The sequence below is a fragment of the Odocoileus virginianus genome, chromosome 26, assembly GCF_023699985.2.
Source record: "Odocoileus virginianus isolate 20LAN1187 ecotype Illinois chromosome 26, Ovbor_1.2, whole genome shotgun sequence".
Classification (NCBI taxonomy): domain Eukaryota; kingdom Metazoa; phylum Chordata; class Mammalia; order Artiodactyla; family Cervidae; genus Odocoileus; species Odocoileus virginianus.
Genome location: NC_069699.1, coordinates 44,610,249 through 44,636,269, shown reverse-complemented (window position 1 = coordinate 44,636,269; position 26,021 = coordinate 44,610,249). Strand labels below are relative to the sequence as shown.

The 26,021-nt window shown below is 40.2% G+C and overlaps 2 protein-coding genes and 3 non-coding genes across 39 annotated transcripts in view; 4 read left to right on the top strand and 1 right to left on the bottom strand.

Annotated features, from left to right (window-relative positions):
- The window catches only part of PBRM1 (polybromo 1), a 103,023-nt gene extending 83,827 nt beyond the window's left edge, over nucleotides 1-19,196 (bottom strand). For 20 of the 34 annotated variants that reach the window (XM_070455940.1, XM_070455954.1, XM_070455955.1 and 17 more), the window contains exons 1-6: nucleotides 19,085-19,189; nucleotides 15,561-15,700; nucleotides 15,169-15,294; nucleotides 13,421-13,573; nucleotides 12,396-12,493; nucleotides 4,868-5,015 (exon numbers count right to left, since the gene is read on the bottom strand). In XM_070455940.1, coding sequence (XP_070312041.1) covers nucleotides 4,868-5,015; nucleotides 12,396-12,493; nucleotides 13,421-13,573; nucleotides 15,169-15,216 — 447 coding nt within the window. In that variant the 5' untranslated portion in view covers nucleotides 15,217-15,294; nucleotides 15,561-15,700; nucleotides 19,085-19,189. Of the gene's footprint in view, nucleotides 1-4,867; nucleotides 5,016-12,395; nucleotides 12,494-13,420; nucleotides 13,574-15,168; nucleotides 15,295-15,560; nucleotides 15,701-19,084 lie in introns of all 34 variants that reach the window. The other 14 variants (XM_070455944.1, XM_070455965.1, XM_070455948.1 and 11 more) reach the window with 7 other exon arrangements.
- Nucleotides 19,197-19,233: 37 nt separating this feature from the next.
- GNL3 (G protein nucleolar 3) lies at nucleotides 19,234-25,846 on the top strand. 2 transcript variants are annotated; one of them, XM_020874271.2, is made up of 15 exons: nucleotides 19,234-19,456; nucleotides 20,045-20,103; nucleotides 20,784-20,921; nucleotides 21,026-21,139; nucleotides 21,227-21,307; nucleotides 22,182-22,314; nucleotides 23,017-23,129; nucleotides 23,375-23,486; nucleotides 23,780-23,867; nucleotides 24,397-24,571; nucleotides 24,686-24,828; nucleotides 24,912-25,048; nucleotides 25,142-25,323; nucleotides 25,581-25,647; nucleotides 25,742-25,846. In XM_020874271.2, exons 1-15 carry the CDS (start codon nucleotides 19,444-19,446, stop codon nucleotides 25,825-25,827), a joined length of 1,641 nt encoding a protein of 546 aa, XP_020729930.2. In that variant the 5' UTR covers nucleotides 19,234-19,443; the 3' UTR covers nucleotides 25,828-25,846. The 2 variants fall into 2 exon arrangements, with proteins under 2 accessions (XP_020729930.2, XP_020729929.2); XM_020874270.2 differs by having other exon boundaries at nucleotides 23,369-23,486.
- Nucleotides 22,358-22,434, top strand: LOC139031322 (small nucleolar RNA SNORD19). Its single transcript, XR_011483804.1, has one exon. It is a non-coding gene; the product is annotated as a small nucleolar RNA SNORD19 (small nucleolar RNA).
- LOC139031324 (small nucleolar RNA SNORD19B) lies at nucleotides 23,167-23,248 on the top strand. The gene has a single exon (XR_011483806.1). It is a non-coding gene; the product is annotated as a small nucleolar RNA SNORD19B (small nucleolar RNA).
- Nucleotides 24,261-24,337, top strand: LOC139031323 (small nucleolar RNA SNORD69). Its single transcript, XR_011483805.1, has one exon. It is a non-coding gene; the product is annotated as a small nucleolar RNA SNORD69 (small nucleolar RNA).
- Nucleotides 25,847-26,021: the final 175 nt, after the last annotated feature.

Sequence of the window (26,021 nt, the reverse complement as noted above, 5' to 3'; positions counted from 1 at the left end):
ACCACCTGAGAAACCTGTATGCAGGTCAGGAAGTAAGAGTTACAACTGGACATGGAACAACAGACTGGGTCCAAATAGGAAAAGGAGTACATCAAAGCTGTATATTGTCACCTTGCTTATTTAACTTATATGCAGAGTACATCATGAGAAACACTGGGCTGGATGAAGCACAAGCTAGAATCAAGATTGCCTGGAGAAATATCAATAACCTCAGACATGCAGATGACACCACCCTTATGGCAGAAAGTGAAGAAGAACTACAGAGCCTCTTGATGAAAGTGAAAGAGGAGAGTGAAAAAGTCAGCTTAAAGCTCAACATTCAGAAAACGAAGATCATGGCATCCAGTCCCATCACTTCATGGCAGATAGAAGGGAAACAGTGGAAACAGTGGCTGACTTTATTTTGGGTGGCTCCAAAATCACTGCAGATGTAGATTGAAGCCATGAAATTAAAAGACGCTTACTCCTTAGAAGGAAAGTTGTGACCAACCTAGACAGCATGTTAAAACGCAGAGACATTACTTTGCCAACAAAGGTCCATCTAGTCAAGGCTACGGTTTTTCCAGTGGTCATCTATGGATGTGAGAGTTGGACTATAAAGAAAGCTGAGTGCCGAAGAATTGATGCTTTTGAACTGTGGTGCTGGAGAAGACTCTTGAGAGTCCCTTGGACTGCAAGGAGATCCAACCAGTCCATCCTAAAGGATATCAGTCCTGGGTGTTCACTGGAAGAACTGATGTTGAAGCTGAAACTCCAATATTTTGGCCACCTGATGTGAAGAGCTGACTCATTTGAAAAGACCCTGATGTTGGAAAAGATTGAAGGCAGGAGGAGAAGGGGAGGGCAGAGGATGAGATGGTTGGATGGCATCACGGACTCAAAGGACATGACTTTGGGTAAACTCCGGGAGTCGGAGATGGACAGGGATGCCTGGGGTGCTGGGGTTCATGGGGTGGCAAAGAGTTGGACACGACTGAGCGACTGAACTGAACTGATTACTAATACACTAAGAAAGACAATTTAAAGGATAAGACCCAATTTAAGGGATACAAGTCTAAATGAGAGAAGCTAATGACTGTCTTGATTTTCATTTCTATTCTTCAACTATTTAATACCTTATTTGAATATTTTCTTTTCCTGAAGGGTAGTGGGGATAAACGAACTAAAACTTTCCAGTAAGAACAATGCTGGATGCAATGTAAAATGTAAAACAGTAAATCTTTAAAAATGCATCCACGTGCTGCCAATAAGGAATAAGCAATGTTCACAAAAGCAAGAACAGGGTAAAAGTAGGACTCTGTATAAGCAAGCAAAACACTGAAGCCAATGTTTACCTTGAGGCTACCTATAAGACAAGATGCTTACAGTTTTCAAGAGCTTTAGCTTTCAAATGCCTTTGAGGCTGCAAGGACAAGAGATAAAGGCCAGGCTCCACCATCAGCTGGGACTTCAAAGGCTATGGCTGCAGCGTAACTGGGAATTAAAAACCAGTCAGTTTTTGTGCTGCCAGGGAACAAAGAAGACCACCCACCTCAACCTCCACCCAGCTCAACCCACGGCACTGCAGGGAGAGGAGAGGCATGAGATAACTCTCCTCTGAGAACGCTTCATCATAAGCTAGTCCTAACAAAGACAGGCTTAAGCAACCTGAGATAAGCAACAAATCTTCTCCAGAAGAACTTCAACCTCAGCCTAAGAATCTCCACAGTCTCTAAGAAATATAAGCTCATAGTCAAAATTGATGAAACACATAAGACTAAGAGTCACAAGAGAAAGCAAGCAGAAATGACAGCAAAAACACACATGTAAGTAATTCAGATATTAAATTATCTACTATAGAATAAAAAGTAAGTATGTTAAATATGTTTAAAGAAATAATAGGATTGAAGATACAAGCAATTCCCTCAAAAGAAACTACTTCCAAAATAAGGAAAATATAAACATTAAAATGTAAAAACTCAGCAGATTAGTTTAAGAGCAGATTTCAAACAAAAACATAAGAACTAAAGATATTACCTAAAAAGCAATACTGACACAATAAAAGGGATCTACATAAAGTTAAGAGAAATGGAAACCTAAGGAAAATCTAATATAACATCCAATCAGAGTCCTACAAGGAGAAGAGAGAATGGGGCAAGGGCAATATACAAAGACATACAGCTGAAAACTTGCCAGAACTGATGAAAAACACCAACCCAAAGATTTAGAAAGATCTACAACCCCCAAATTCTATAAATAAGAAGATAATCATTATCTACACACATCACACTGAAACTGTGGAGTATAAAGACAAAAAGGGGATAATTAAGATAGTCAGAAAGAAAAGACAGATAACCTTCAAGAGAAGTACAGTTATACTGACAGATGACTTTTCAATAGCAATATAAGAATGAAGAATAAAGAGAGCAGTATGTTTGTGAGTAAAAATACTGACTATATAAAAATAACATTATTTTATGGGATTAAAAATTTGTCACAATAGAACTAAAATACAAAACATCAGTAGCATAAATAAAAAGATCAGTTACATTATTTTAAGTAGAAGGATGTTTAAAATACTGATTAATATTTGACTTTGAAAAATTAATTATGCATATTAGAACTTTTTGGATAAGAACTAACATATTATTAATGGATCTGACAATTTTCAAATTATAGAAGAAATTAAAAACAAAATAAAACCAAGAAAAAAATGAAGGGGAAAAAAAACCCAAAACAAGGCAGAGAGAGAAACAAAAAAAGAAAAAAATTACAAAATGAGATAAATAGAAAGTAGAAATTTAAATGATAGGAATACAGCCAAATGTAATAATTACTAAAACTAAAGAGATGAAATGCTTCAGTAAAAAGGTGAAGAGCATCAACTAGATTAACAGAAATTCAATTATATGGGGCTTGCAAGAGATACACTAGTATTAAAAAGATATGAAGAGGTTGGAAGTAAGAGAATGGAAAAAATAAGGTGAACACAAAAATAAAGGTGATATTACTTTACATGTAATAATATCAGATAAAACAAAATTCAAAAAAGACAATATTAACATAAAGAAAGCTACTACATAGTGCAAAAACAATGTACTAGGACATACAACAACTTTCAACTTGTATGCTCCTATTTGCACACTTTCAAAATATATAAAGAAAAAATCAACATGGCTAATAAGGAGAAATACACAAATCTATCATCAGTTGGATTTTAAAGCACATCATTTGGAAAATAGTTCATGCAGATAAATCAGGATATAAATGATATCAGCAACATAATTAAAAGCTAGATCCAATGGACACATGCAGTGTACTGTACCCAATGAACAGCACTCTTGCTATATAGTCACAAAATTTATAGCAACTTTATTCACTATTGTTAAATCAGAAACAACCCAAATGTACGTCAACTAAGACACAAACAAAATATGATACGTATTCATATAATGGAATATTATTCAGCTATAAAGAAAAAGGAACTAAGTACCAATAAACGTTATGACAAGAATGAACTTTGAAAAAATTGTGCACAGTGAAAAAAGCTAGTCATCAAAGGCCATACAGTTCAGGATTCCACTTATATGCAAAGCCCTGAAAAGGGACGTCCATACAAAAGGAAAGTAGATTGCGGTAGCTAGAAGCTAGGAGAGGGGGAAATGAAGTTATGCTTGTTGATGGGCATGGTTTTCTTTTTGGTGTAATGAAAAAATTTTGGAGTTTGACAGTGATGATGGTTGCACAACTTTCAAATATATTAAACCCCCTCCCCAAATTCTGCACTTTAAAAGAGTATGTGAATTATATCTCAAGAAAAAATATATACACACAGCATTAAGAATTAATTTAACAGTATTTTTACAGAATCTAAATGGAAAAACATTTAAAACTTTGCTAAGAAGACAAATAAATGAAGATGTACCAAATTTACAGACTGGAATAATAAACATCATAATCATGTCAACTCTCCAAAACACAATCTAGAGAATCAATGCAATTCCAATACAAATTCAAACAATTTTTGGTGCCTGTTAACTTAACACACTAATATTAAAAAGTATAAGGAAAGGGCCAAGAATAATCAAAACAGTTTCTCTTCCAGACAAGAAAATTACAAAATCAAAGAAATTAAGGTAGATACAGAATAGCCTAGTTTTAGATAAACTGGCCAGAATAAGAGGAACACAATAAAGACCAGAAAGAGACCCATAGCACCTGGAAGCAAAGCCAGCAGTAACAGCACAGGCAAATGTGAAGTGAAAGGCCATTTCAAGGTGCAGCTTTTACCTGTGGGATAAACAAATCCCTACCTCACAGGAGACACACTCAATCACAGGTACACTAAAGGCATATATACGAAAGGCAAAACTATTAAACTGTTAGGAGAAAAGAATATCTTTACAATCTTTGTGGAGGAGAGATTTCTGAAATAAGACACAAAGAAGGATAAAACACCAAATTAAAGACTAAGAAATCTGACTATATTAAAATAAAATTTTTAAAAACTTCTGCTCATCAAAAGATATCACAAAGAGTTAAAAAGCAAAAAAACAAACAAAAAAAGTGAAAAAACAGCCACATTGTGGGAAAGGATATTTGCAACACATATAACCAAAAAAGGATTAGCACTTAAAACAAAAAAATTTCTAAAAATAAACATGAAAATGACAAACCACCCAAGAGACAAAGGGGTAAAAGATTTGAGCAGACACAGAAGAAACAACAGTGGTTCATAATCATATTAATCTTCAGTTGCTTTACTAAGAAGAGAAATACAAACTCAAACTATCAAATGAAAAATCACTACTTACCCATCAGACTGATAAATACTAAAAAGCCACACAATTATCAAACTGGATATCTTCCGAATTTGATGTTTTCTTACCTTATAATAGGCCTTTGCATTGTTAAAAAGCAGCTGGAAGTCAGCAGTAAGCAGATTAACATCATCGTACTCTTCCATTTTTAGTTTCTGTTGGATTTTCATCAAGTCAATGGGCTGAGAAACCACTTCATAATAGTCTGGTTGATTTCTGTCAATAATTTAACGATTTTTAAAAAGTAATAATCAAAAGCCCATAAAACATTATGTCTCAAAACTATCTGTGGTAATGCCCAACACTCCTAAGTGACAGAGCATATTAGACTTACTCCCATGATCGGAACTGAGAGGGAATAACAAAAGTAAGACGAATACACATGTCCTTTTCAAAATATATATTAGTGATTTAAAAAAACCCCTAAATTTATTATCTGTAATGGTCTTTTATATGCTAAATACTTAAGATTTAGGGAACCAATACTAAACCCATGCCAATGGTATCTTCTGCAAATGAAAATGACTTACCTTTTGTGGGGTTCAAAAAAACAGGCATGCTTCAAAGCATTTTATAAACTTACAAAATAGACTGTCCTTCTTCAGGTAGTGACCACAGAACTTTCTCTGCCAAGTGTTATCAAGTGCCTAGTATATATGGTGCTCTAACATCAAGTACTTAAGTTACAAAAGAAAAAGATGAGGCCCTTGGCACAAGGAGCTTAACAAAGATAAAAGAGCATAATACATGAACAAACATGACAGAACTATTTTTTTAAAAAGGCATGGGAATGATAAACACAAAATTCAGGATAATGGTTATCTCTCGGAGGGAAGAGGACATTTTAAAGGTAGTTATAATAACATCTTAAGTTGGGTTTTGGTTCATGGATGTTTATTATTATTTCTTCTGGATTTTTTCAAAAGTTCCACGAGACATGTAAACCTTCTGAAAAATTATCTAAGCAACTAGTTTTTTCAATTTCCCCTCAGGGGTAAATAAAACTCATCCTAGATGTATAAGAGGGTAAGTAACAACTATGAAGAACACCATGCTTGCTAAGACTCATGTTTCAGTCATGTGTATTTAATTTTTAAAAGCTTTTTGTATTAACATAAACATTTCAAGCATAGTACAAAAACTGTTTTTTCTGAACCATTTGAGAGTAAACTGATGAAGAATTTAGTCTGTTTCTCCTACAAAAAGGGACTGCAGGACTTCCCTGGTGGCACAGTGGATAGGAATTCGCCTGCCAATACAGGGGACACAGGTTTGATCCCTGGTCTGGGAAGATTCCACATGCCACAGAGTAACTAAGTGCGCGTGCCACAACCACTGAGCATGTGCTCTAGAGCCCACGAGCCACAACTACTGATGCCGGCGTGCTACAACCAATAATGAATGCCCTCACACCTAGAGCCTGTGCTCCACAAAAAAAGCCTGTGACACGGCTACTGTCCCCAACCCCTTCCCTGTACGCCCATCGCTCGTCTCCCTTGCAGATTCCTACCCTTGCTCAGCCTTAACTAATGACTCTAGACTGAACTCTCCAGAAAGGAAAAGGAAGAACAAATTAGGTTTTTAAAAACCCTTATCAAGTACTTACAGTTTTACTGATTTATAAAATTAAGTCTGACGGGATAAAAGGAGCATTCAATCTGCTCTTCAAAGAGTGTAAGAACATAAAGGTCTCAGTGACTGATAACAAAGGCCTAATACCAATGACGCCAGTGGTACCAAGGGACCTTCTCAGAGCAAGCTTTAGGTCTGCGTTCACTTGATATCCAAAGACGGCTCTCTCCACCTGGGCCTGATGGGCCACAGTGTACTGTTTGCCGAGGCTGGGCCTCAGCAGACCCTCAGGCGATTATCTATAGACAACTGGGAATAGAGTAAGGACACATAACCTAGAAAGGACACTATATCCCAGAAGCTCTGCTAGGGGGCTCCTCATAAACATTTTCAGAATTACCATACGGAAAAAAGGACCAGGGTCCCAACAGTCCACGCTACATAATTTGGTCAAAACAAGGTCCCCTCACTTTGAAAACGAAACAGCCCTGATTTTCCCCACTTAAATCAACATACAGAAAAGCAAAGAACAGTAAAAACTCGAACTTCCCTGGTGGCCCAGTGGTTAAAGAATTCAGTTTGCAATGCAGGGGACATGGTTTCCATCCCTGGTTGGGGAATTAAGATCCCACATGCCACAGAGCAACTAAGCCCACAAGCCACAACTACTGAGCCAGAGCACTCTGGAGCCTGTGTGCCAAAACTGGAGAGCCTGTGCGCCTCAATGAGAGATCCCGCATGACGCAACTAAGACTTGACTCAGCCGAATAATACTAAAAATAAAGAAAAAAGAAAGAAAAGTAAAATCTGTCCTTATTCATCCTGAGTTTAAAAGCTGTAAGTAATCTCCCAGACTTCTGTGTACACATACATACATACACACAGGATTGTGAAGTACTTGTCTTAACAGCTTTTCCCTTTCAACAACAGGTGAGGGCACCCTGCTGTAACAGAATAGCCAACGCCTAACTAAGAGTTTAACCAGAAAAGTGAGAACCAATCTGCCTGATGTGCAAAGCCTGCTGGCTACACCTAAACCTAGCTTCCCTCCTTGCCAAGGTGACAGCATTCTAAGCTGCTGCCTGGGTACTAAAAGCCAAATTCTTAAGTCTCATTGCAGCTAAGTTCTGGCCAATGCAAGAGCTGAAGTGTACCATGTCCAGGTCACTTCCTTAACATGCCTTCTTTTTTCTATGGGCTGGAAGGTAATTTTGGTGATGCACCATCTCAGACCATGCAGCCAAGGGCAATACCCCAGGCACAGAAGAATAAAGAGACAGTATCTCAGCCCTGAATACCTCAGAGAATAGGACATGTATGTGAGAGAAAGCAATTGTTCTTGTCTCAGCCTTTGTTAATTTAGATGCCTGAGTACCAGCAGCCTAATATACTAATCAAAACAAAGTCTCAAAAAGAGATTCACAATTGTGTGGCTCTGAGTAATACTACAATACTACTTGTGAGAAGTAACAATACTTCCCACAAGCTCTTGAGAAAGCATGCACTCCACAACCGAGGAGGGGCAGAGATGCAGGCAGGCACAGCACTGGGGGAAGGCAGCGGTGCTCCGAGGGTACCACATCACCGAGGCTAGAAGACAGTGCTCCAGCACCCAAGGCCTGTGTCCTCGGCCCCTCAGCTGGCAGCAGAGAAGTGGGCGGTCCTTTTCTATGAGGTACATGAGCACGGCACTCTGATGCTGCTTCTCTATATTATATACTGGATAAGAGAGCAGGCTTTAGAAACAGAAAGACTTGAGTCTGAATTCTGGTTATACTTAGTAGTCTGAGAACTTGTACAAGTTATCACTTCTAAATTGCGATAGCAATACTGCACACGTTTAAACAAGCAATAAATACAGGCTTTTACTACGATATACTAATTAAGTGACAATTTTTAAAAGACTGTTACTGATGAACTAACTGAAATCTGGAGATAGTTTCCTCATTAGATAAAAAACTTTCTTTTCTGGCATGACTAATTTATAGAGCTCTCCTCATTCAGGATGATGACACTACAACCTTGGTGGCTCTGCTCTTAGAAGTGAGAGGTGGCCTTCAGCTCAACCTAGAGCTTACTGGCTACACACTGTGACATCAACATTCATGAATGGATCTAAATCTTTAACTAACTTATTGTATTCATTTCCTTTTGTTGCTACAGCAAATAAACCACAAAACTAATGGCTTAAAGCAACGCAAATCTCTCATCTTACAGAAATCCAAAAATGGGTCTCACTGAGTCAAAAGGCAAGGTGTTCACGTTCTTTTCAGAGGTTCTTAAGAATTCATTCCCTTGCCTTTTCCAGCTTCTGGAGGCCATGTGCATTCTTTGGCTTATAGTCCCGTTCCTCCGAGTACAAAGCCATGAGCACCGCATCTTCACACCTCTCTGTGACTGACTCCTCTGCTTCCCTCGCTCCTGTCTAAAGATCCCCGTGATTACACTGGGACCATCTGGATAATCCAGGATAACTTCTCCAACTCAAAGTGAGCTGACTAACAAACTTAATTTCTCTCTGCCATGTAACCCTACATATTCACGGAGCCCAGGGACTACAAGACAGACATTTTGGGGGGGGTCATTATTCTATCTATCACACTCATGTATGTTTTCAGAACAAATAACTTCAAATGTCAGAGTCTGAGAAGAACAGTGATATTATTTTGACAGCAAGAGACGAAGGAGGCTCTAGTGAGGGAGGGTAACAGCTCCACAGGGAGGTGTGTGCCGGGTGCATATCGGGAACAGCAGCTTGTTTGTGCTCCACTGCACGACAGAAGTCAAGCCCAAAAGTTAGGGAGAAAAGAGAGAGAGCGAGGTGAAAACAAACACTGTGGGCCTCTGCATATTGTGGAAAACTGATCCCTTTTAACTATGATAAATGCAACTTTGCTGCTATTCTAAAGGCTATTAAACAACTTTTTAAAATGTGTTCCACTCTCAGGGAACTAGACAAAGAACAAACTAAACCCAAAGCTAGAAGGAAGGAAATAATGCATAAAGTAGAGATAACCATCGAGAATAGGAAAAAAACCAACAAAGTTGAGTTGGTTTCTTAAGATCAATTGAATTGACAAACCCTTAGCTAATTAAGAAAAAAAGATTAAAATAAAATCAGCACTGCAATGTTGTAAAGTAATTAGCCTCCAACTAATAAAAATAAATGGAAAAAAATAAAATAAAATCAGAAATGAAAGAGGGAACACATTACAACCAATGCCACAAAAATAAAAAGAATTATAAGAGATTAGTATGAATAACTGTACACCAATAAACTGGGTATCTTGAAAGTAAGGGATAAATTCCTAGAAACATACAACCAACCAAAACAACATGAAGAAACAGAAAACCTGAATAGACATATAACCATTATAGAGATTGAATCAGTAATCAAAAACCTCTTGGCCTAGGAGAAAAATTCTAAAAATGCCCTACACCTAATGGCTTCACTGTTGAATTTCACCATTTATCTTGAGAAGAACATTTCTTCTTAAACTTTTCCAAAAAAATTTCTTTATTCTGTGAAGCTAGTAATGCTCTGATACTAAAGCCAGAAAAAGACACTACAAGAAAATTACAGACCAACATCCCTTATGAACGTGGTGTTGATGCAAATATTTTCAACAAAATACTAGTGAAATGAATTCAGCAGCATGTTGAAAGGATCATACACCATGACCAAGTGGGATTTAATCCTGCATTGCAAGGATAATTCAATTTATGAAAATTGATAAAAGTAATGAGTCATATTAACAGAATGAAGGAAAATAACCAAATGATAATCTCAACTAATGCAAAAAAAGCATTTCATAAATGCTTTCATGATATAAACTCTCAAAAAAGTAGGTATAGATGGAAACTATACTACTTCAACAAAATAAAGGCCATATATGAACAGCCTATAGCTAATATGATACTTAAAAGGAAAGACAAAGATGCTTTCTCTCACCACTTCTTTTCAATATAGTACTGGAAAAGTTAGCCAGAGCAATTCAGCAACAAAAAGAAATAAAAGGCATCTAAATTAGGAAGAAGTAAACCACCTCTATTTACAGATGATCTCATATGCAGAATACTCTAAAGATCCCACACAAAAAAACATTAAGAGTAGACGAATTCAGCAAAGTTTTAAGATACAAAATCAACACACACACAAATCAGTTACATTTCTATACAGCAACAGTGAACAATCCAAAATGGAGACTAAAGAGTAAACCTGACCAACAAGATAACAGACCTAAACACTAAAAACTGCACATTTCTACAAGAAATTAAATACATAGATAAATGGAAAGATGGGCTTCCCTGGTGGCTCAGCAGTAAAGAATCCTCCTGCCAATGCAGATGTGGGTTCAATGCCTGAGTAGGAAAGATCCCCTGGAGAAAGAAATGGCAGCTTACTCCAGTATTCTTGCCTGGAAAATCCCATGGACAGAGGAGGCTGGCAGGCTACACAGTCCATAAGGTCGCAAGAGTATGTCACAACCTAGCAACTAAACAACAACAAAACGGAAAGACAGCCCATGTTCGTGTACTGGAAAACTTAATGTTGTATACCAATACTATGCACAGAACCAATGGAAAACCTAACAAAATTCCAACAGCATTTTTTGCAGAAACAAAAAAAACCCATCCTGAGAAAGAAGAAAAAAGCTAAAAGACCATACTAATCAGGGTTCTCTAGAGAATGAGAACCACTGAGTTATACACACACACACACACACACACACACACACACACACACACAGAAAGAGAGAGAGAAAAAAAGAACATAAGTATAGGAACTGGTGATTAGAGGCCAAGAAGTCCCAGCATCTGCCAGCTGGAGACCAGGAAAGCCAGTGGTATAATTCAGACTGAAAGCCCAAGAACCAGCTAGTCTGATGTCCAAGGACAGATCAATGTCTCAGTTCAAACAGAGAATGTATACTCACCCCTTCTCTACCCTTTTGTTCCATCCAAACCCTCAGGGGACTGGAAGATACCCAGCTCCATATGGTGAAGGCCTTTTTTACTCAGTCTAACTATTCAGATGCTAATCTCTTCAAGAGATATCCTCACAGACACACCCAGAAGTAATGTTTTACCATCTATCTGGGCATCCCTTAACCCAGTCAAGTTGACACAAAAAATTAAGAATCACAGAGGACTCACACCTTCTGATTTAAACTTACTACAATACTACAAGTGTCAGTGAGAATGTGGAGAAATTGTAACTCTTGTACATGGTTGGTAGGAATATAAAATAGTGCTATAATTATGGAAAACAATATGATGATGCCTAAAAAAAGTAAAAATAGAATTACTATAAGATCCTACTATCTCACTCCTGGGTATATACTTAAAAGAACTGAAAGCAGTATCTCCAAGAAGTATTTATTTTTGCAGTCACCTTCACTGCAGCATAATTCACAACAGCCAAGAAGAGGAAGCAACCCAAGTGTTTAACCAATGAACGGATTTTAAAAATGTGGTATATGTATTCAATGGAATATTATTCAGTCTTGAAAAAGGAAGGAAATCCTGTCACGTAGTTTAACATGGATAAATCTTGAGGACATTATAGGTGAAACAAATCAATTACAAAAGACAGATACTGTATGATTCCACTTAGATGAGATACCTAAAGCAGTCAAATTCAAAGAAATAGAAAGTGCAATGGTGATTGCTAGGGGCTGGAGATGGGGGAGGGGGGAAATGGAGAGTTATTTAATGGGCATAGAGTTTCAATTCTGCAACATAAAAAAGCTATGGAGATCTGCTATGTAACAACATAAAGAGCTTAACACCTGTGGAACTGTACATTTAAAAATGATTAAGATTGCAAATTTCATATTGTATTTTTTTTTGACAATTAAAAACTGTTGTTAATTAAAAAACATTTTTTTAACATGCTTCTCTATATCTTGACAGCTGAAAACTAAAATCTGGATCCCAGTATCACTCAAGCAAATCTTTCCAAAAGAAAACTTGAAACTAAACACTTTCAACATGGACCCCGACCGAACTCCTCCCACTCACCTTCGTTTTGGTGCCCTAATGAAGAGCTCACAGAGCAGCCTGCCCTGCTCATCCTTATAGTCGCGGATGGTGTTGTAGAGTTCATGGCACACAGCAATCTACACATGGAAAAAGAGCAAAATCACCAGAAAAATGATCAGAAAGTCACTAGGCATTAGGATTATTAAAAAAAAAAAAAGCCAGGACAAAGGATGAATCCCCAAATTCCCACATGGAAACCCAAATCTGAAACATGCTAACATTATCTCTCCTTATTTAAGATCATTTAAATGATTAAATCTTTCCTCAGAATATGGTACTAGTGATTTTTCTTTTCTTTGAAACTAAATCAGTTCATATTACCCTTGCTTAAAAAGCATCCAACAGAGGGGCTTCTTACCAGCCAGAGACTAAAATCTAAACTCCTAACACTGCCCACAGAGTACACAGGGTGAACTCCGGCTGGGCAGACTCTGCCAGTTTCCTGCTCCCTCTTGACCCTCTCTGTAATCACAACACAGCAAACCCATTCCTGAGCCAGCTCTTCGGTCTGGAACATTCTCCCCCAGCGCTCAGCAGGGCTGGTGCCTTCTGATCACAAAGACACCTTTCCTGAAGATATGGCCAAAACAGCCCGGATCATCCAAACTTTTCTTCTTAGCACTCATCGCTAACTGAGGCTACTTTATTATTTATGTGCTCATCTGTCTACATTCTGCTTCCCCAACACTAGCCTCTAAGTTTCATGTGAAAAACTAGCTCACCTTACACATGGTTATATTCCAACCACCACAACAGAGCTTGGCACAGGACAAGCACACAGTTACTCGAGTGACTATATGACAAAAGAATATTCTTTACTACTTCATAACATTAAATTATATTATTACTGTAAGGCTTTTGGCTAAGTATTTTTATGAAAGAAAGATTAAGAAGATCAAGCCAGAGGAAAAAGAAGCTGAGAGGCCTTGCATCTTAACAGCTTATCATTATAGGAAGGATAGGGAATTGTGCAGAAGGCAGAAACTGTGATTCAAGTTACTTACAGGGTCTACAGTTGGAAGACTGGAAAGTCTCCTCCTTTTCCTGCTTGGGCCTGGTGTAGACACAGAATGGTGCCCATCATCAAAGTCCCCACTGACACTACTAGAAGGGGAGGTAGCTCTTCTTCTCTTGGAACCCATGGAATCCAACTTCTTCTATAAGAAAGAATTAGTCATGTTCTTAAATTGAAATTTATGCTCTGCCACCAAGCCCTCAGCTGGCCACCTGCTACCAAGCTTCAGATATTTTCACTGTTGCAAAGAAGCTTAACTATGCTTTTTCAATGCAAGTCCTAGACCTTGCTTTAGCCCCTTCACTTATCAGAATGCTACACTTTCCACTGGATGGGAAATTCAGCAAAAGTATACTCATCTGTATTTACCAATTTTGAATGACAACCATTTCGGGCCCCCATTTTACCCTGGAATAGAGTTTGAAAAACCACATAAAACAGTACACCCACACATAATGGTGTGCTGGTGTACTGCCTCAGGGACAGAAACCCTAAGGAGGTCACCTCTGGAGTGAGCAGCCTCATCTGTTTTCCCCAGAGTTCCTTACGATTATGACCACTTTCTATGAGGGCCAGGATGTGTGTGGGGGGGGGGAGGGGGGGGGGGACTTGCAGAAGCAGACCCTGTGGCAAAAGAGTAGGGGGATAGAGGATTAATCTTCTAGCATTTCAGATGTACCCTAAAAGTAACACACTGAAAATGAATTTTCTCCATTCATTAAAGAAAGCTTCACAAGACGTAACCCAGAAAACACTCAACTTGCCATACCTATGCTAACTAAAGCAGCAAAACTCCATTTGGAAATTTTTCTGTCAGTGCAGACTAACCTTTTCAGTTCTATGAGGTATTCTATCCCTAAGAGCTCACAGCTTTACATTTCAGTAGAAGATCTGGAAGAATACCTCAAAAATGAGATTTTAGGTCCTCCTTGGCCTCCCAGAAACATGTAAATATTTGCTCTAGTTTTAGGCAGGCTGCTAAGTAATCTTCACACAACTTTACAAAATATATATATATATATATATATTTATTTGACTATAACATAAGAAATGCAACCATTGAAATGACCTGCTACATCGAGGGGGAAAGGATATATACCTGGGAAAGTCCTACAATGCTTATACAATTTAACAACAGTATCAAATAGGATACTGTGATTTCCTTCTATAAAGAAAAAAGAAAAAACTGATCCTAGGGTCTCTTATCAACATCCAATTTCAGGAAACAGACACCAGCAGCTGAAAGAATGGGTTGCCAGTAATATGGAGAGAAAAACTAGGGATTTGCAGGGAACAAAACAAAGCAACAGAATAAAAATTCTGGTAGCCAAACAAACAAAAGAAGTCTCCAATCTCTTCCCCTGAACCACAGCCCACATGGTTTTTAAAAACTGAGCTTAATATCATGAGGTTCCTTCCTCTAGGACTTAGTTTGTTATAGTGTATTAGTTTGCAATTGGCTGCAACTGGCTAAGGCTTCAAAGGACTTAGGCCAAGGCCAGCCAAGTTTTGTTGATTTTTATTTGTTTTATAAAAGGCTGATAAACTGGCCTCAGTTGAGTAAGATGCAGAAACTAAGGACCAAGCTTTTATAAACAATCTATGACAAGGACTCAAGTGAATCTGATGAACATAAGGCAGGACTCTATGAAAAGGATAACAAAATTTAAGAAAGGTAGAAGGGAAAAGCCAAAGAAGGACAGAAAAGGGAAAGGATGTAGATGATCAGTAATTTACCAGCTTTACCAGAGCACAACCAGCTCCTCGAAAAGCCAGTCTCCTCATTATGTCTGAAGGCCAAGTGAAGCCAGTGGGAGAAGGCAGGGCTTTAGAAGTGCTGATTCAATGTTAATGTATTCAAAACTGAAAGAGAAGAACAAGGCAGAGAAGGGGGAAATAAAAAGAAGGGTCAAAAGGAGTAAAAATGATTACGAATAGACAGAAAACATTCAAGCAGAACTGCTAAAGAAAGATAAGAGAACTGGAGAAAATAAGTCTATCAGTTCTCCTGCACCAACCAAACTGCTGCAAAGGCTCAGGCACTAACAGTATCTGACATTCCTTCCATTTTAACACCAAATGCTTTTCACATGCTTAAAGATGTCTCACTGAGGTTCCCCTTTACTCACATGGAATGACTGTCAATTCCAGGAACGAAGCATGCCTGCCCAACTGCCCCCTAGTCAATAAGAGCAGAGTTCAATCACAGAGCTGGGATGGAGCATGAACACATGTGAAAGGCTCACAAGCGACACCAACTGTTAGCAAGCTGGAACAAACCAAGAACGGCTTATGGTGAGCAGTCTGGTAAACTCCTCCCCGCCAAAAAAGTCCAGAGAGAGACATTTCTTTCCAAAAGTCCTATCAGCATTGAAAAGATACTACACACAACTTTAGAAACGTTGTTGTTTAAAAAAAAAAAAAGGCTTTCAACCAATTGGCAGAAGGTCAAAATTACTTTTATTTTAAGTATCAGTTTTTTTCCCCCATTTATTTTTATTAGTTGAAGGCTAATTGCTTTACAATATTGTAGTGGTTTTTGCCATACATTGACATGAATCAGCCATGGATTTACATGTGTTCCCCTTCCCGATCCCAAAATTACTTTTATAAATAACTCACTGAAAATCAAATAAAAAATGTAAATCATTGGGGGGGGGGGGGGGGGGCATGGTGTATGACTCTCTGCGACCCCATGGACCACAGCCCGCCAGGCTCCTCTGTCCATGGGATTTCCCAGGCAAGAACACTGGAGTGGGCTGCCATTTCCTTCTCTGTGTGTCCATCAGTTCAGTTCAGTCGCTAAGTCATGTCCAACTCTTTGCGATCCCATGGACTGCAGCACCCCAGGCTTCCCTGTCCACCACCAACTCCCAGAGCTTATTCAAACTCATGTCCATCGAGTCTGTGATGCCATCCAACCATCTCATCCTCTGTCGTCCCCTTCTCTTCCCACGTTCAATCTTTCCCAGCATCAGGGTCTTTCCCAGTGACTCAGTTCTTCGCATTAGGTGGCCAAAGTATTCAAGTTTCAGCTTCAGCCTCAGTCCTTCCAAAGAATATTCAGGACTGATTATAGTCTAGACCATATACTGTCCAAAATTACTCCAATCATTAATTTACTTTGATAACAACAAAAAGATTCAACTTAAGTATAATTTTCAAATATTTTGTCATTCAAAGAACACATTTTAACATGGACTTTGAAAGTTTGGCAAGAAAAGCAATGTGGCCAGGTGGGTGGGAGGAGAAACAAGACCTGAGCTCAGAAGTGAAGACTAATAAGAGACACAGGTCTTCCTTCTTTAATGATCTGTTTGATGTTGGGTCACAACCTATCAGATCTGTTTCTTCATTTCTAAAATGAAAACAGTAGTATATGTATCAGGGCTCAGTGGTAAAGAATTCACCTGCCGATGCAGGAGCTGCAGGTTCAATTCCTGGGTCAGAATCCCCTACAGAAAGAAATGGCAACCCACTTCAGTATTCTTGCCAGGATAATCCCATGGACAGGAGAACCTGGCAGGCTACAGACCATGGGGTCGCAAAGAGTCAGACATGACTGAGTAAGCACATACGCAAAGTGTACATATCTCCCTTGGACTGTTTTGACGATGAATGTACATGAAATCACTTTGAAATGTCACAAGGGAAGCCCCTGAAATATCAAAGTGCAACAAAAATGTTAAATTAAAACTCTAAATTAGCCTCCAACTAATAAAAATAAATGAAAAAAAAAAACTTAACTCTAGGATTTCATTCTCCCTTGTGCATAGGAGAAGCAATTTATCCATTTTTGTTGCCTGACTTAATAGCACAGTTTCAGTGATCAACTAATCTATTTAACAAATGTAGTAAAAGCGCACTTAAGTGAAATATTAAAAAAAAAAAGTTTGCGTAGTTGAAAAGGCCTGTAAGCATCCATTCAGCAATTATTTTTCTATAAAGAGAAAAGGAATAGATTCTGAAGCTTAGTTACAAGTTTTTAAATGGCATTGATTACAGTCACATGTCCAAACTCTAACAACCAATGATAAATTACAGTGGACAGTAAAGAATAACTTTACAATGTGCAACTGGGAAAAAATTACTCAGTATAGCCAAATAGTGTATTCTGACAGTTTATAGACTTTTACTACTCTCCTGTATTTCCAGTGATTCTTGGTGCCGTAATTTATCTTTAACACAATAATCTTGGGAAAAAATCACTTATAATGCTGTGTGTGTTAGTCATTCAGTCGTGTGCGACTTTGCGACCCCATGGGCTGTAGCCTGCCAGGCTCCTCTGTGTATGGAATTCTCCAGGCAAGACTACTGGAGTGGGTTGCCATTCCCTTCTCCAGGAGATCTTCCCAACCCAGGGATCCAACCCAGCTGGGTCTCCTGTATTGTGGGCAGACAGCGTTCTCAGCTTTCAGTATTTGTTCTATGCTTGGCTGCTTTTCCTAAAAACTGAAGTGTGAACGAACGATATATTATGTTGCAGCCTGTGTTTGCCTTAGAGAATATTTCTGAGTCAACATTCTCGCACATGATGTTGGAAGCTTTGAGACTAGCCTATTACACAGATATAGCAATGTACTAATCTTAGGGGTTTGGGTAGAACATTAATACTTTAGGTATTTCAGACACTTCCAAAGCCCAAGAGGTCAAAACCCTTCTATTTGCCCACACAGATGTGTTACTGATTTGACATATTTTTCAAAAAACAACTTCCAATTTTTAGACATAAAATATGGGAAATCTGTTAACAAGTGATAAAGCAGAAGTTATACTGCTCTTTGCTTATGAATTGTACTTGGGAAAAGAGGAAAAGAGTCACTACTAAATGGAAAAAATAACTAGAAATCACTGAGGAGGGATAATTTGCTGGAAAACTAGTAGTAATGCTTTATTCCAACATATGTTCCTAGAATCGTAGTAATAATTTCTATATCCACTATACCGTGGATCTGTCATTTGTTTTTCAGGATTCCTTCTTAATTTTTGCCTGTATTTCTTCACCCTTAAGTCACCAATATCTAACCTATAATGACGAGACTATGCTTCTTTTTCAGTAAAAAAATTTTGTTGAGATGGAAAATATTAAAAACCAGAAATGTACACAATTTTAAAACCGCGATTCTTTGTGGTGTTGCACGGAAGAAATATCTGCCCTCCATGATAAATACAACTCCCACTGATTAAAAAAACACTCAGTCCGAACAGTCATCCGGAAAATATTTTTTAAAAAAATTTACTAGGAGAGTTTGTCTCTGAACCGCCAAGAAACGACAACAAAAAAGAAGCCCTTAACCGCTAAGGAAATGTAAGACTTTCCCAACCTGTCACCGGCACGGGGAACTAAGGGAAACGTTGACAGCTTTGAAGCTGCCCGCGACGGGAGCTCGGCCAGCCGCAGGGGGCGGGAAAGCGGGGCGCGGGGAGTTTCCGGGCCGCGGCGCGCCTTTGTCCCTGGCGGCAGGTGCGGCAAGGCGGCCGGGCCTGTCCCGAAGCCCCGGCGCCGGGCCCCGCCCCGCGCTCCCGGCCCGACCGGCGCGTCCCCACCATCGGGGCGGGGCCTCCGCCGCTGCTCCCGCCCGCCCGGGCCCACACAAAGGCCCGGCAGTCGGACGAGAGGAAGCGGCCCCGCCCGCCCCGGGCCCGGCCTTACCCAGCCGCTCCGCCGCCTGCAGCCCCGGCCGCCGACCGCCGCGCCCCGCCCCGTGGAAGCCACGGCTGCTGCTATTGCTCCTCCGGCCGCGGCCGCTGCCGTCGCTCCAGCACCCGCCGCCCTCACAGCCCTCACCCCTCCCGGTTCCGCCGCAAAACCAGTTCCGCGGCCGTCGAGCGAACCCGGCTCCGCACGACACTGCGTGCGCGCGCACACGGGCCAGCGGCGGCGCGCTTTACGGCAGCAGCGTGAGTGCGTGACGCTCGGCGGAGGCCTCAGTTCGCACGTGGCGCCTGTAGAGGCACGTTGTACCTGAGAGTGCTGGTGTAACTTCGGGCTCAGGCCTTTCGGCTTCCACTATGAAGCGGCCGAGTGAGTGTGGTCAGGGGGCGGGCGTGGAGGGGGCGTCTGTGTCTGATGGTCGACGAACCCACCAGGGTGCTCCGTCTCCCTGATCCCGCCTAGAACTGAGGGTTGGAAGGCCCCACGTGAGCCGCGCGGTCCTGTGTGCAGAAAGTCTGGGCCCCAGGGATGAAGATCAGGCCAGAGGGTCATGAGGACCCAGTGTCTTAGCCAGGTTTCAGGCCTGGCGTTTTCCCTTGTGCAGCCTCTTTCGGTCTGAAAACACGCACTGTTAGATTTTCTTCTATGATTCGTGCTGTTTGACAGGAAGTGGCAGTTTTGGGGTTATACGATCCTGTGTACGATCCCAGTCTAATCTAGGAAGGTGGAAGTAGGGAAGTTGGATCTACAACGAATCTGTTGAGTCAGATTCTCTGGGACTTGACTGGTCCCACACGCGCCCCACACGATTCTTAAATTATGTTTCAGAGCCAGTTAATGCAAAAATGGATGTGACCTAAAGCGCGGTCATCAAAAGCTAAACAAACTGATCATTTGTGGATAAAATCGATTTTGAAAAACAGTAAACTAATCCTTTTGTGATGTGTTGCTTTGTAGAATTAAAGAAAGCAAGTAAACGCATGACCTGCCACAAGCGATATAAAATCCAAAAAAAGGTAAGTCTTGGAAAAGTTGTGAAACTTAAGTTAAAGTTGCTCAGTCGTGCCTGAGGCCAGGGATTATATACTCCATGTAATTCTCCAGGCCAGAATACTGGAGTGGTAGCCTTTCTCTTCTCCAGGCGATCTTCCCAACCCAGGGATCAAACCCAGGTCTCCTGCATTACAGGCGGATTCTTTACTAGCTGAGCCACCAGGGAAGCCTAAGAATGCTGGAGTGGGTAGCGTAGTTCTCCAGAGGATCTTCTCTATCCAGGAATCTAACCCGGGTCTCCTGCATCACAGGTGGATTCTTTACCAACTGAGCTACCAGGGAAGCCTGGAAGAGTTACAGGGGTATGCTAAATTGATTTCCTGCCCCAGAGCTCTGGGTTAACATGAGTATGGTTTCACTAATGGAGGTTTAACTGGAACAGAGGTCGGATACAGTGCAAGCTCTTAGGAGGCAGAAATAATTCAGTGACATGTCTGTAAATTTTGATCACCATAGTAGCAGTTGCTGCAAAAAGAATCCTGGTGACATTTTCTTGCTGTTTTATACATAAATATGCATGTTCTGTTTTATGGTTAAAGTTCTATGTTTCTAGGTTATTTTATAGATAAACTGCAGCCACATTGGCTACTCACTGGAATTCTGTTTAATATTTCTGTAAACTGATAAAATACCATTATGGTAGGTTCGAGAGCACCATCGAAAGTTGAGGAAAGAGGCTAAAAAACGGGGTCGAAAGAAGCCTAGGAAAGACCCAGGAGTTCCAAACAGTGCTCCTTTTAAGGAGGCTCTTCTTCGGGAAGCTGAGCTAAGGAAACGGCAGGTAAGATGTATTAGTTCACACTTTCAACAAGTGGTGTGTGGGTGTGTGTAAAGTTACAACAAGAAGTCACTGGCTCATGCATGTCTCTTGTGGCTTGAACACAGCTTGAAGAACTGAAACAGCAGCAGAAACTTGACAGGCAAAAGGAACAGAACAAGAAAAGAAAACTTGAAACTGACCCTGATGTTGAGCTATCTAACACAGAACCTGTAAAAGAGGTAGGGGTTACAGTCATGGAAAGTGGAAATGAGTTACATCTGCTGACCTTCTAATTTTGTGTCCTTTCCCTTGTCTTTATCCCCCAGGAATTAGGGCAACGCAAAGCTAAGAAAGCCAGGACAAGCAAACAGAATCCGAAGAGGCTGTACTGTCAGGAACTTAAAAAGGTATCGTGGTCTAGGTTAGTGTCTACAAGTGGTTGTGAAGTTTAAAAGACTGAAGAATCATCTTTTTTTTCTCCTGACACCAACTTTATAATAGAAGTGGAAGTAGAGTTCTCTTGAGCTGGAAGAATTCTTCAGCAAGTTGGCTTGGTCTGTTACATTTAGCTGAAGGAAATATTAAAAAAAAAAAACTTATATTGTCACACCAGGTCTTAGTTGCAGCACACAGAATCCTTAGCTGTAGCACGTGGGGTCTAGTTCCCTGACCAGGGATTGAATGGGAGCCCTCTGCATTGGGAGTGGGAGTCCAAGCCACTGGACCCCCAGGGAAGTCCCCAGAAATGTTCTTGTGGTTTTAAATTTTTGCATGGGAACAGATCCCCATAGGCATGATTTACAGAAGTGGCATTTGGTGTTAAAATAACATGTTGATACAGTGGCTTTTAAGGTAGTAGTAGTACTACTCTAGTAGTACAAAAGATTCTAAAATACTCTGCCGAAACCTACATAAACAGGGTCAAGGGTGTCTTGGGGTAGCACCCCTGTCCCCAAGACCTTATTCTCCTGAGCTCACTCCCTCCTGTGAAGAGACCCTGGCTGTGTTTCTCAGCAGCTCTTGGCAGGGCCACAAAGATCTCAGACTACATGACTCAGAATGGGGAGGCTGCATCTTTAGATAATGGGAGTGTTTCCACTCTTGAGATCCACTTTGATTGGAGGCCACTGAACAAACCTGTGTCTGTCATGTAGAGAATGGTGAACACAGACATGAGATTCACCTCTGAGCTCACTCTGTTGAAAAGATAGTGCCAGTGTACTTACATGGAGGGTGGTGCCAGACTGAGTGATGCTGTTCTGATAGCTTCTGCTTTGACAGGTGATTGAAGCCTCAGATGTTGTGCTAGAGGTGTTGGATGCCAGAGATCCTCTTGGTTGCAGGTGTCCCCAGGTAGAAGAAGCCATCATCAGGGGTGGACAGAAAAAGCTGGTACTTGTATTAAATAAATCAGGTAGGTGAAAAAGGTAGGCTCTTTATGTTCCATATGCACTAATGAGGTATGAGGAAAACATCTGAACAGTCTTATTGTCTGTGAAGACTCGTAAGATCCAACTCTGACCTCATTGAAACCAGTGCATATGCATGAGCTCTTGTTGCCAAAGACAATGCTAGGCTAATAATAAAGAGTGTAAACTTTCTATACTCAGCTTACTGTGTAATATATTTCACATAGGAAATGATGACAGTGCCATATTCCCCACACCTGCACAATGTCCATATGTGGCAACATTTAAATAAAATACATGGTTATGTATCTGGGTTTAAGCAGCAAGGACAGAAACACCCAGAAACAGAAACCTGTGAAACAGTAAAGATAGAATCTAAAATTACTCCTGGGGGTCAATAAACTTGGTTGCTACCTGATAGTGTAATTCTGGAAGCATGGCCCTAAAGTTAGTACAGTAATAATCTAGAAGTTGACTTAATCCTGAAAAGGTGAGCAGTGCAGAGGAGAACTGAAGAAATACAGAGGTGTACGTACTGAATTGTGTTAAACAGAAGCATGTTAGGGTGCGGACATTCTCCCAGTCTTACAGCTCAGATACTTTTTAAACCGTGGGGAAAGGCAAACTTGAATGATAGCCGTAGCTTACTAGACTTTGCAAATTCATCTCAACAAAATGAGCAGGATTTTATTCTTAACCCCTATCAGATTTGGTACCAAAGGAGAATTTGGAGAACTGGCTAAGTTACTTGAAGAAGGAATTGCCAACAGTGGTGTTCAAAGCCTCAACACAACGGAAGCACAAAAGGAAGAGTGTCAAGGTACCCTTAATATAGTGGTGGGAAGTGTGGTTCTTTCAGACGGGTGAAACGTGATGAGCGTACAAAATCTTGATTAAAAAATGAAAACTTAAAAGATCCAACTCTGATTTCATCCAGAAATAATCTGAAGGCAATGGAATGTGGCAATTTTAATAGATGGGCTTTGGAGCCAGAGTGGTTGGGATTTGTCTGGTGGGTTATCCAAAGTAGTTAAGCATTTTGGATTTTAACTTCTGGAGGTAAAGAAGAAAGCTGCTCCATTCAAAAGTGAAGTCTGTGTTGGAAAAGAAGGCCTTTGGAAGCTTCTTGAAGATTTTCAGAAAACTTCTGGCAAAGCCATTCATGTTGGGGTAATTGGTGAGTTTCAGTTCACCATATTTTATATCTTAGCTCATTAAGTGCAGCTTGGCACTATAGGTAATGTCAGCTTCTAAGAGCTCTGATGACTTGAATTAATCATCTTTTCCTGCCCTTCCATTACTTGTGCAAGACATGAAGATACCAAGAGTGGTCTTAGTGTTGAAGTGAGGACACTCAGATCCAACTCTGATCTTGCTATAAAAATCAGGCAGGCATAAAAAGAGACAGTGGAAATTTTATAATTACCAGCATATAATGCCTTTTGTAATGTGTGAATTTCCCATTTGTAGGTTTCCCAAATGTGGGGAAAAGCAGCGTTATCAATAGCTTAAAGCAAGAACAGATATGCAGCGTTGGTGTATCCATGGGGCTTACGAGGTAAACTGAGTTCCATTGTTGTAACATTTCGTTTTGGATGAGTAAATATGGTTTTGGTTATTTTAAGGGAGACAATATTGTATTTCTATTTACTCAATTTTTCTACTCAGTGAAAGGTGGGGGACTGAGCCAGCGATTGACTTGGGAAAGAATGGATCTAGTAGAATAGCTGCCCACAATCTAGTTTGAAAGATGAGCAAATAGGTTGAGAGAGGGGAAAGCTGCCTTAGAAGTGATGTTCAAACCTGAACTTGAAGTGAACAGAAGTCTGCCAGGTAGAAGAAGGGAAATACTTCTGACAAGAAGCAGCATGTGTTTAGGTCATTATGTATATAAGCTGAAACACATAGTGTTTCACTTTAGAAGGGGAGTGTGTTTTAATGGTTTTAGATAAACATGAAGCAAATGATGATAAACTGGATCTGACAGACTGTGCTGAGTTTGTTCAATCCAACCCTGAGCTTCGTGTTCTCTCCCTTGTCCTTCAGGAAAACCAGTGCCCCGTCAGTTACCATCTTTCTTGTTCCAGGTGCATGCAGGTTGTCCCCTTGGACAAACAAATCACAATCATAGACAGTCCATGTTTCATTGTGTCTCCACTTAACTCTGCTCCTGCACTTGCTCTGAGAAGTCCAGCAAGTATTGAGGTAGTTAAACCACTGGAGGCTGCTAGCGCCATCCTGTCCCAGGCTGATGCCCAACAGGTAAAAGAATCCCCTTTTCCTTGAGTTCCATCTGTCTTTCATTGTAAGCTTTTTTTTTTTTTTAACAACAGTCATCTATATCAGAGAAATGAGTTTTGTTTTTCTTTTTTTAAGGTAGTACTGAAATTTACTGTCCCAGTCTTTACGAATTCTCTGGAATTTTTTACTTCACTTGCTCAGAGAAGAGGACTGCACCAAAAAGGTGGAAGCCCAAATGTAGAAGGCGCTGCCAAAGTGCTGTGGTCTGAGTGGACAGGGTAAGGCTTCTTTCTGTTGGCTTTTGGATGATCACATAGAAGAAAGGAACTGATTTTTGACCATACTTTGCTTTTAATACCAGTGCTTCCTTAGGTTACTATTGCCATCCCCCTGCATCTTGGACTCCTCCTCCTCATTTTAATGAGAGCATTGTGACAGACATGAAATGGGGCTTTGATCTGGAAGAACTGGAAAAGAACAATGCATACAGCATACAAGGTGAGCATGGCTTGTGTTAAATTGCTGTCTTCATCAGCTGCCAGGCCAGTGAAGGTCTTATCTGTTCATGTGGGCTGTGTTTACTTTTCCTAGCCATCAAGAGCCCTCATTTAGCCAATAGCATCCTTTTCCAGTCATCAGGTCTGACAAATGGAGTGATAGATGAAAAGGACATAACTGAACAATTGCCAAAACAGAAAAAACAGAAGCAGGAGCAGGGGGAGAGCTATGAAGATGTCAACACGGATCAGGGAATTGTTGACGAAGAAGGTGATGTAAGTATGTCATGCATAAGTTGTTTAAGCTAAAGTAAGTTTTCTATAGAGTTATAATGTACAACAAATGCAAAGGAGCTAAAGGCAGAAATAGAAATTAAAGTGTATCTATTTCATGATCTAAGTTTAAGGCTTGCAATCATTAGTCTTGATTTTGTACATCCTTTACTGTGTACTTCCAGATACTTTTTCTGGGTACATAATTAACTTGGATTAGTGAGCAGGCAAGGGCTACCAATACTGTCTCTCTCCCACAGGATGAGAGCTTAGACATGTCCCCCGCAGAGGAGGCCTGTGAGGCACCGCCTGAGAAGTCTCAAGCAGGTGAGTGGGGTAGAAAGGTCTTCCAACAAAAGGAGTATGATACAGAATTACTTTTACCTTTTTTTTTTAAACCTCACTTTTCTTTCCAATATAGACAAGCAGTCTACACCATCTTTTGTCTTGGATAAAACGACTGAAGAGGAAGATGATGCTTATGACTTCAGTACAGATTATATATAATAAAGCCTTGCCCTGTAGAGTTTTTTGTTGGTGGTAGATTTTAACATTGTGAGCAGACTGCTAAGCTGTTCTGCATGTGATGTATGTACCAGTTTGTTAGTGGTTATGACGTAAGCTATGTAAATTTTGTGGGTATTTATATAACAATATATTTATTTTAAAAAAATCAGGCAACTTAGAAAGCGTCTAAATTC

Coding starts and splice junctions, on each gene's coding strand:
- GNL3 (XM_020874270.2), top strand. Junction 20,922..21,025: donor CTGAGCTAAGGAAACGGCAG/GTAAGATGTATT, acceptor GCTTGAACACAG/CTTGAAGAACTGAAACAGCA. Junction 24,829..24,911: donor CTGTGGTCTGAGTGGACAGG/GTAAGGCTTCTT, acceptor TTTTAATACCAG/TGCTTCCTTAGGTTACTATT.